General features: G+C 37.1%; 1 protein-coding gene across 1 annotated transcript in view; it reads right to left on the bottom strand.

Annotated features, from left to right (window-relative positions):
• The window catches only part of LOC117113446 (hyalin-like), an 87,979-nt gene that overhangs the window by 68,329 nt on the left and 7,989 nt on the right, over nt 1–11,661 (bottom strand). The window contains exon 2 of the mRNA XM_033256781.1: nt 8,835–8,976. Within this exon, the coding sequence (XP_033112672.1) occupies nt 8,835–8,934 (100 nt within the window). The 5' untranslated portion in view covers nt 8,935–8,976. The remainder of the gene's footprint in view (nt 1–8,834; nt 8,977–11,661) is intronic.

Here is an 11,661-nt window from a genome sequence, read left to right as displayed (position 1 = left end):
TGGCCCAAAATTGTGATTTCAGACCACATTGGTAATGTAATTCGACAGGCAAATTGCAGTAACATTTTAAGCAAATTTCTTTGAAAAATATCTTAGGCATAGGGCCTAGCTAGGTATACAGTATTTTCATTTTACAGTAGTTTGGAACGATATCAGAAGTGGGGGTGCTGGCAGTGGCCTGCTAAGGGCAACAATTTATTTGAAAATATCTTGGATCCGATCTTCCACACCAGTTGGGCCCAATCGTCTGTCCCCCGAAGTTTTCATTACGATGATCAAGAACGTACACGATCTAGGCCCTGGGCTAGGCTTAGCTTTCTGCCGTCACTCTGCTACGTATACTACTACCGCATAACAAAGAAAGCGACCCACGTGGTGCATTCTTAAATATTACACACATTATTTAATTGTATTAGACGATAACACGATATCATTGATTGAACGATCTAACCACCCTCGCATCGCAGTAATACTGAACTAGGCCTAGCTTAGGCCTCACGTTTTTATGGAAAGCTAGATAGTCGTTATGTACCCGACAGTCGGCTGCCTTTATATTTTCACCTGTTTTCAGTTTGCATTCAAAGGGTACATTGCTGCACAGCCAACTGTCGGGGATATAGTACCTTCATGACTATTCATACGTATACAACAGAAAAAAACGTTGCATGGACTTAGTGAAAAATGGAGATCTAAATGAAAAAAACGATGTATTTCAGCAAGTATTAAAACATTTTGGTTTTATTTTAGGCCTTCTTCAAAATACCTATGCCTACAGCAGTTGAATTTTTTTTGCCGTAAAACCAAAATAGTTTCATCCATGCCGACTTTCCGGTCGGTTAGCCTGAGCCCTGACTGAACTCTGCAGAAACTTCACATCGATCTTCGCATAGCGATGTAAAACAAAATTTCGGAAAACTTTTCTTTGACGCATGTCCATTTGCATAAATGTCTACACACACACTCACACACTACACACAATAAAAAACATAGGAAATAGCAAGAGTGATTACAATAGTTCCTATTGCATTACATGCATAGGAACCAAAAATGTCCATTGAAAATTATCAATAATATGTTTTATCATTTTAATAGTCCTACTTATATTGAGCATAAACCTATTGAATATATTGGCTTTTGTTTGCTAGTCTTTTGGGTGGAGACTGTTGCTGCTACAGTAATGGGCTTGCCACAGGTTTCTAAGCCTAGACAGGGCCTACGCCTAGGGTAGGCTAGGGCTATAGAAGTACAAGTCTAAGGCCCAATAAAAAAAATTATTAGTTTATCACCCTTCGCGCGCATGCCTTCTATGATACTGGGGAAAAACGAATATTTTTGGAAAAAAAAAACTTGTTTTGAAATTTTTTTTTGTTGAAATTTTATTTATTTATTTTTTTCATTTATTTTATTAAATAGTTAGTAGATATTGTTTGCATTATCTAAATCATGTTTTACTTTGAATATCAATGCACCAGCAAACAAACCAAGGGTTATATTTGGCTTTAGCAAAATAAAAAAAAATAAAAAAAAAGCCTCCTACCTCATCACTTTTCCTACCCAGATAGGGTGATAAACTAATAATATTTTTTATAGGGCCTAACCAAAATAACAGTAGGCTACAGTAAGGTAGGCCTATACTGTATCTGTTTGGTAGTTATATTATCATAATGATAATAAATATGCGATATTTTGCCACTAGTCAGTAAATTAAGCAAGGCCTTTCAAGCGCGAGAGTTTGAATACAGTTCTATCGAGCCCCTGGTTAAATCAACCATCACGACCATCGAGAGTATGAAGACTACCACTGGCGAACATCTGCAGCAACTCCCACAACTACTTGACCGCCTCAAAGCAGCCGACATTGATGTAAAAGAGCTCAGTGACGACAAAGCATACTTCGAGCAGCATATTCGCACCAAGTACATTGACACTTTAATACAGAACATTTCTAATAGATTTCGCACTGAAGACGTGAATGTTTATCTCAGTTCAATGTTTTCGACCCAAAACTGCTTGGCTCCGCTGATGCCACTTACGGAAATGACAGTATAACATCGTTATATAAACACTTTCTACACAAACCAACTGCTCTGATGCTACTTCCACGATAGTGAACAAATGGACACACTTCAAAAAGTCGCTGTTGAAGCAACCTGAATTAAAGCCAGACGCGATAGTGGACTACCTGTGCAAAACTCGACTAACACGTGAAGTATATCCGAACATTGTTCAACTAGCTATGATTTATAGAACATTGCCATGCCATACTGCTGATTCTGAAAGGACATTTTCACAGCTAAAATTAATCAAGACTGTACACAGAAACAGATTAAGTCAGGCTAGTTTGGACGGCTTAGTACGAATTGTAATTGATGGCCCTTCAGTTGATAAGTTTGACTTCGAAAGTACCGTGAAAAGATGGGCGCAGAAGAAACATCGCAGAATTCATATCACGATTTAAGTCTATGGTTTAATGTAGCCTATCTATGCCTAATGCCAAACTAAGAAAATAATACATTTCTTTGATTACTTATGCAATTAATTAACAATGTACGGTAATTTGTAATTAAAACAAATGCTTTTTATGTACCCTATTTAGGGTAATGCCTTTGATACTTTTATATCATATGTAAATAAATATTTAGATTACAGATCACGTGTGATATCGTATTTTTATCTTTTGTATCATAGTCCGTTATTTAATGACAAATAACAATAAATTAATATTCAATAATATTAAAAATGTACTATCGGTTAAAGATACGAAAATACCTCAAAACACAATTTTTAAAAACAGTAGCTCATTATCTAATGACTGATAGTACAGCTTAAATTATTATTACTATTTATTATTAATATCTTATATAAAGCGCGGTATAGCGCTTTAACTACATTACATTACTCAATCAAGGAATAAGACACAACAACGACGAAGTTAACTCTGATATGTCTGAAATTTAATCTATCTTTAGAGATCCCGCCACACGCAACCAACGCACTCTCCAATCACATGTTAAAAACAAAGTAGTACTTTCTTGGGTGGCGGCGCGCGATTTTTTTTTTCCGTACGAAACATTTACATGAAACTCCACTCGGGCCGTCTCGGCTGAATCCACCCGAAAATCTCATTGCAGAATTCAGGAGGTCAAAAGGTCATCAACAGATAAACGTCTACAGAAAAACTTCTGAGAGAACGTCGCTGTCTAATTTTTAAAAATACATCGATGTTACCATGTTAGCTTTTTTATGATTTTTTTATAAAGACAATTTAATTCTCTTTCAGATGACACTATTACAACAAATTTGATTGGCTATTTTAAAAGTAACACATGAAAATATGTTTCAAACTTTTTATGGCGGCCATCTTGGACGCCATCTTGAATTTGAAGTTGACCGCAGTAAATTTGCAAGAGCACACCAACAAAATATGTTTACTAATGAATTAAGCAAGCAAAAAAACAAGGTGTGCTTAGTGTGTACAGACTTAAGAATATAAGGGCACAATTTAGGCACTTGGACCTCCGCTTATCTGTTAAAGAGAGATATGCCTGTAACCAGGGAGTTGTTATAGTGACTAGAGATCCAACGAAGTCAGGCTCCTTTGTACCATGTTACAGACCGGCCCCTAGGGCGATCGTTAAGCCAATTGATTCGCACATTAAATTCTCGTTAACATAATTACTTTAAGTTGTACCCCTACCAATAAAATGACGCAATCCTGCCATAGATCGTCACACGGTAGACCGCTCATTGGTCATCCGAGTTTGCTTAGAATTTAAAGCAAAGGAATGAAGCAAAGAAGCTCATTTTTCTATTAAAAGTTAACGGAAATAATGCTAACATTAGTGTGTTTTTTTTTTTTCGATGTAAAGTGGTTATCTAGGAATACTGACCTAGGCCTAGGCTAGTCCTAAAGGATTATGGAGACGAAATGCAGCCAACATCCGGCGACAATGCAAACGTTCACAATTTCAAAGAAGCAGTCTTAAGCACGCAGTCTTGTCATCTCTCTCACCTTACCAGGGAGCTGTCATGTTTTACCCATTCTGAAATCTGTATTTTTTAACTTTAAAGAGTTGACTAGTCCTATTCTACAAATTCATAAACTTCTTAACGAAAAATGGCTGCCTTTCAATTATGCTGCCGTCGGGTAGCATGTATACTGATAGTTTGTTTGTCATTACTGTACTCGTCTTACAAGAACTTTTCGGTACTCATTGCGGCACAACGAACACCAAAAAGAAGTAGAACTGTATACGATACTACAAGAATTATGACACAAATTCCAATTCAGAGAATTATACCATCAATAAAGAATAGTGATTTATTATTTTGAATGCGTATTATCTTGTATCTTCTTCATTTTCCAAAATGTTACATTAAATGAAAGAATGAAACCCTTAAATCGTTATATTTTTTTTCCCTTGAAACACATTTTCGAAAAATGTTAACGGATGCCTGACCATGCCCACTTAGTTCTCATCGGGGACCTCCCCCTCCGCCCATATTGTACCGTTCCACTCACTTCCCCACCCCAGATTTCATACGCTGGCACCGCCCCTGTTATTAACACATTGCATATTCAAATCGGGTTAAATTATTAGATTTATCCGCACATAACAGTGCATGAGGGGTGGGTTGTGGTGGTGGAAGGGGGTGAGGTGTTTTGAGATAAACATCTTGCGCATATGTCCATTGGACAATTATTGCTTGGAAGTGGTAAAATGTAAAATAGAATCCATCGTTAAAATAATATCTAAGAAATAAGTAATTTCGTGAAACTATTATATTTCATTTTTATTTCTAAATAAATATACTGATAATCATTATATCATATCATTTCTTATGTATTTTTCTGTTTATCAGTTATTCATTCCGTCAATAACGCCTTTTGTCATATTATTTAGTTGGATTGCTTAATACACTGCACTAATATTCGTCTGAAAATAATAAAGTAAAGCATTAAAACTAATTTTATAAACATTTAATTAAAAGAGGAACACCAGAAAATATAAAAAAACATAACACACACACACCCAACTCCTTATCATTAAATCAGGATTAATCTAACTCCCTGATCGAACCATGAAACCTATACATGTAAAACATAGGCCTATGCCACTAAACAGGAACTATCGCCAACAAAAACCATGTTCAATGACGTCACCACCTGCCAAATCATCGAATATATAATGAGGTTTTCTCTACGAACACGCATGGGCACAGTTTATTGTTGAGTAGCAGGAGTACGAACACATGTTTACGCACCAACAACACGAGGTTTCATCGATAGGAACCGTTAGGAAATTGTTTCAATCTTGCTTAAAAATCATCTAATATTATAGACATCATAAATGATAGCTATATTTTCGTATGAGTACAGACAAACGAAAAATTATCGGATTTTTTTGCTTTTTTCGGTGAAATATAGGCCGCGAAATGCCGATCAACAGAGCATCCGAAGAACAATAGTTGAACTATGAACTTTAAACTGCGCATAGGGTTTTACTATTGGAGTAACATCGGACACTTGGTTTGTTGTTCATGTCCTCGCCTCCCACTGCGGTGCTGCGCTGTTGAAGCCGGTCTGTATGATAGTACATCAAAGGCCTTGTTATCGCTCGTAAATGGCTTTCGTAATTGACGGTTCGTTTGTTCTTAATAGGTTTATTGTGCCTTTAGGCTATGGTCGCTGTTTAGAGGCCAGCGTTGGATCTCCGGTCACTATATAACAACTCCCTGCTGTAACCAACAATGAAGACTGGAGTGGATACTGTAAGACTTTAATTTATGTAAGGTTAATTGGTGGAAAACACTTTCAAATGAAAGTGAGAAATCAAAGTAAATAAGGTCAACTTGCCCAGCCCTGGCCAGAACCCCCTGCTGACTTTGTCAAACACAGTAAGGACTAGCTGAGACACTTTTTAGATCTAACACGGATAAATCAGTGCTGTAAATCATAAAAATAATTTGTAAGTTTAGGAAAAATTGCTACGGTCACACTAGCGTCTCAAGCCTGGAAATTCTGGGTCGGTCACACTAGTTGGATTGACCTCTAAATTATGAAAGTCGAAACAGCAGAGCCGTAAAGAGAGAGTTTCGCCAACTCTGTTTCACGGGATTCGATATACGCGCGTGTGATTGGGTGGATCGCAATCAAAGATTTTACACCAGACGTGCCCGAACCACTCTTCTTCAACTGATCTTTTATCAACTTGTATTGGGCTCGCAATGCCTTCACTTTTGTTTGAATTTGGGCCGTCGTTCTCTTCTCATGTCAGAGACTGGCCTGTCAGCAAGCACGCCAAAAATTCCCATTTTGTTGTTTGTTTTTTTATTTTCTATCCGGTCTCTCAGCTCGGGTTGGCCCCAGAAATCTACCAGGTCAGCAGTTTCCTGGTCGATCCAAATCCATCGCATTATTATTAATTAAAATTTGAATTAACTTTTATGAAAAGTAATGATTGCGTCTTGATTGAACACACATGAAGAACTCGGGGGTTTTTAATTCAAGAACTTCTAAACGCAACAGCGTCATCGACTGTGATTGGTCGACAGCCGACGAGGAAATGTCAATCTCGGTCACGCCAGGGTCGATCCAGGGTCAAGATAGGTTGATTGAGATCGAGGTCACGTCAGGCGCGAGTCGGTGCAGATGCGGTCACATTACGAACTCTAGTGTGACCGTAGCCATAGAGCAATGAAATTGGTCGGTGTTAAGTTAGATTTTGCTATATGTATTAACTGCCCCTGTTTGTAGAATAGTCTGTATTAAAGCATAGACCACAGATACTCTATGCAGATCACAAGTTTGTGGTGATTGTAATTCTAGATTACAGACCGTGAACTTATACCGCGTTCACATGTCTTAGGTCGCTCGCGAGCGAAAGATTGGCTCGCGAGTAGGGCCTTCATGTGAACAACCGCTCAAGAGCGGTTTTTGTCGTGGGTGACCCACGACAAGCCGCTCTCGAGCGGCTCTCGATGCAGCTCGCTCTCGATCCATGTGAACAGCCGCTAGCTAGCGGGTCACCAGCGAGCTGGGACCTCTTTTGTGTGAAAGCCAATCAGATACAAGCATCTCTCCGGGGTCAAAGTAAGGGAGAAAACGTATGACTTCACGTTTCCTGGCTGGAATAGAGTTTAAGAATGGCGTGGTATTTACCATTTATACAAACTTGAAAATCACCTTTAATATAGCGTAAATAGTGTAGGCCTAAAAACCAAAAGGTCCACTGATTAATCTCAGGTAAGATAGTATAATACATACTCCAAGTATCGACATGCACGCCATCGTGTCGGGATTCAATATTTTGACATTAATTATGTCATCATCAGGAATGGAAAATTATCTACATTTGCAAGCTTATACTCACAAGTACCAAAGGTGTTTGATCAATTAAAACATTACCCCTAGTGGGTGACATAGATATGAATAAACTAAAGATCAAAGTATTCTTATCCTACTGATCAAAGCTACCTTTGAAGCTTTCAGTCCATTGTTAAGCAATGGTGCAGCACATAGAGCAAACGCTTCTTTAAACAATAGTACTGTATAGTCTAATTTTGCAAACTGTCAATAATGTTAGTATTAGAAAATATTAAACCTAATTTATTACTTACATTATAGACTACACTATCATTTTCAAGTATACCTTGCAAACCTAAAACATATTTGAATGCCTAACAATTTTGTATATGATATTTTATTTATTCCGTTTTACTCTTAGATAGAGGTGGAAGGTTATAAAGGAAAATAAACTCCTATTCCCAATGGGATTCACCTACCATAACACTATCAAATCATGAAGAATATTCTTTCTAGTTATTCTATTCTAGTCTAGTTATTAAGCATCTATCTGTCTTTTCCTATATAATCACTATTACAACCTGGACATTTAAGATGATAAACAAAGGAGCTCCATATTCCTTAAGAAAGTATAAAGTAAAAAACAACAGCACTTTTGAGACTAACAATATATAATATTCCTTAAGGTTTGATCTTTAGTAGATATAAAATGAGAGACATTTTTATACTGCCATAATGTTATAAATTTTACCTCTTTAACTAAGTGTTTCTTTGCAATCTAACCCAAATCTGAATCAAGCTATCATCAGTAGGCCTATGTATACATTTAGGTTCATGTAATTTATTGAGTACATGGTTAACAACTTTTAAAGGGTACCCATTCCATAACATAAATTTTCTAATGTTACAAAGTTCTGCTTGAAGTTTATCGGCAGTTTATTTATTATGTTATTATTTAATTACAGGCGATAATAATCTGTCACACTCACAATGATTAGTTTACAATCCATTTATCTGTGATATGGAAGTCTCTGGAAAGACTGCAACACTGCAATAAAGAAACCTTGAAATAATCTATATTTTTCCGTGATATGTCAAACCTAATTAAGAGTTTTTCTAGGTACCTTATAGGTGGGTAGAAATAATTATCTTCTCTGTAAATGTAAGGTTTTCTTGCGTAATACTGGCAAGAATATGATGCCCCTGTAAGGACATAGTTTATTAACGAAATGATTTCCATTCGGACCACACCCCCCTTCCCACTCTAGCATAGACCAATGTGAGTTGAGAGGGGTGAAGATTGTCGCATCTGGAAGGCCCAATTAAAATTGCTTCCGACGCGCCTGATGTGTGTAACTAACAGCAGATTACAACTTGATATTATATTTCATTTATATTTATTATTTTACGCTGTGATAACGTGGGAAGAGACTACCGTTTAGAACATCTGCGGATTTGAAATGTGGAAACCATTCGTTTCCAGACTAGCTGATTGATTGCAATTTTGAAAGAATGAAATATTATTTACCTGGAAGTGGACCAAGAAGTTCAAATCTTAGAGCAATGTAGATATGCCATTCCATTGGACAAATGCGGATGAATTGAGTGTAAATAGTAGATTGGAACATTTGTGTCACGTTGGTGTTTTGATCCGTGTTTCCCTTTAAAATCTACAAAAAAATACACATTTTAGATAATTACTTTATCTATTTGTATAATATTGGATTTATATCGTGCACATCAATCTCATGAATGTAAGCCTCGACCTATAAGCAATAAAGAATGCATTAATTAAAACCTCCTATTTCTCCGTGGGTAGTATCGGCAGTATTGTGTGTAATTAAGCATTTACACACAATGAGGCTGACGAATGGAGTCGACCGCTTATAACAGCTCTTAGTGTTTGCCTTAATATCCCGGGTTTAACCCCACTGTAAGCTCTACACTGATGTTCTGGCACTCACAGGGTTACTCTAGAATATGTTTTAAGTTATAATTTTGGTGTTTTTATATCAATTCTGTGTTTTTTGTGGATTCTTAAAGCTAGGCTATCAACACAGTGCTTCAACGTTTTTATCCAACCTGTACGGCTCGCAATGAAACCATTGTTCGAATCCAGTCGGCCGGATTGGAATGTAATTAATGCAGACTTTAAATGCGCTGTCTCACCAATACACACAGAACTGTGCAAAGACATTATCGGACCTAAAGCAGCAGCTCTTGAATTTGGTAATGTATTAAGAACAACACTATTAAATCATGGTTTTTATGAAAAACAAAATAATGGTCCACATAGGAAAAGGCGCATTCAGAAGATTAGGGAGAAAGCAACTAAACTGAAGAACAACGAGCGTCGGAATATAAATGGGCCGAGCCATAATAACTTTGCTGAGGTAATTCGCGCACACAATGTTATTACCAAGGAAGCAGACAATGCAAGACAGACGGTAAGACAAGAAAAATTGTTTCGTAATGACCCTTATTGTTTCGCTAAGAGTATTTCAATGAACAATAATGCTGACGAAATTCCATCGTTTTAAGGCAGATAAATGCATATTACCGTAAAACGTATGGAATACCATCTAACATTACACCTCCGTGTATAAGCACACCGTTTAATTTGGAAGCAATTAAACCTCGGGACATAAAAAATATGTTAAAGAAATCATCGTCGTCGTCAGCACCGGGTCCAGATGGAATAAATTACAAATATTTAAAACATATTCAAAGCAGCCATCATTTTTTGGCAACTTTATTTAATAAGGTGCTCCTAGACGGTAAAACCCCACCTACATCGTGGTCGTTTGGTGAAGTGTGCCATATATATAAAAAGGGGAATACTAATGACCCTTCAAATTTTCGACCAATTCCTCTGACGTCATGCATCTCAAAACTATTAAACAAGATAATCGCTGGTCGCTTGGAAACATTTTTATCGACAAACAACATTATTGAAACATCTGTCCAGAAAGGTTTCCTGACAGGCACTAATGGCCTAATAGAACACATTTAGTCGTTGAATGCTATTCAACTGAAGATGCAGAAAAGTATAACTTTAAAGCCTTTGTGACGTTTCTGGCCAATGCTTTTGGAAGCGTCCCTCACGAATTGATTTTTAAACTAGGTGTATTGAACTTTTATGATGTTGTGAACTGTATATGCTCTTATCTTTATAAGATAATAATTTAAAAGTTAAAATTAAGTGTGCCAAATGGGAGACTATAGACATAAGTATTCGAAGGGGTATCTTCCAAAGAGATACACTCTCCCCTTTTATATTCCTCATAGCTTTTAATCCGCTTCTCGATGTTGTTAGGGAAAACAAAGACGTCTAAATTTCCCTGTCTAAAATTCTTAAAGATTACCCCCTGAAGTGTCCTATGTTTACATTAAACAAAGTATTCCCAGGCCAGGATGGTACCTGGGGAAGATTTCAGGATTCAAACATGATGGATCAGTGTACCTCACATGTAAAGGAGAATCTCACTCCAATGAGATAGCACTTACAGAAGAAAATTGGCACCTGCCTTGGCTGATAGGAAATTTAGAGAAACAACCCCTCCCAAAAGGCCACTCCCTAAAATTTGTTGGGATAAACAAAATTCTCTCTGCCATCCCCTCACATTGCCAAAGCGTTTGCCGATTATTACTAGTGATGTTAATAATCATCAAAAAATTCTTGATGAATTCAGTACGAGGGCTAAGGGCTTCACCCTAGACCAGATAAGAGCTATTTCCTATAAAATAATGATAAAAATAATAGTTGTTCATTAGACAATGAGCCAATTCAGTTTGTTAAAGACAATCCCACTAAATTCCTTGGACGAATTAGGCGCGATCTACAAATTATCCCCAACGACAGAAACGGGTCAAACACGTTTACTATTGTTATATGACAAGCTCCCAAACGCGTCTGTGAAATGCCGTTTGGAAGCTTGTCGTTCGAGCCGTTTGCGATTTTTTTTTCCGTACGAAACATTTACATGAAACTCCACTCGGGCCGTCTCGGCTGAATCGACCCGAAAATCTCATTGCAGAATTCAGGAGGTCAAAAGGTCATCAACAAACGTCTACAGAACCCAAAGATGTGTATAAGAGACAGATACATTGATGTTACCATGTTAATACCAATGGGTCGTTTAAAATGACATATAATATTTGATTAAGCTGCAGGAGTAATGAAAAGTGTTATTTTAACTTGAGTTACATACTATGACAATTTTAATTTTTTATTTAGGCCTGGGTTTTGCATAATTACCTAGGCCTACAAGTAGGCCTACTAAAAACGCTTTCTGGGAAAAGCACAAGGAGTAAGGAAAAGCGCGTTTTTCTTCATCTGAGATCAAATGAAACAG

Source organism: Anneissia japonica, unplaced genomic scaffold, assembly GCF_011630105.1.
Source record: "Anneissia japonica isolate Jap-2015-1 unplaced genomic scaffold, ASM1163010v1 scaffold493_len2256704_cov171, whole genome shotgun sequence".
NCBI lineage: Eukaryota > Metazoa > Echinodermata > Crinoidea > Comatulida > Comatulidae > Anneissia > Anneissia japonica.
Note: the sequence above shows the minus strand (reverse complement) of the source record. Positions and strands in the feature narration are given on the sequence as shown.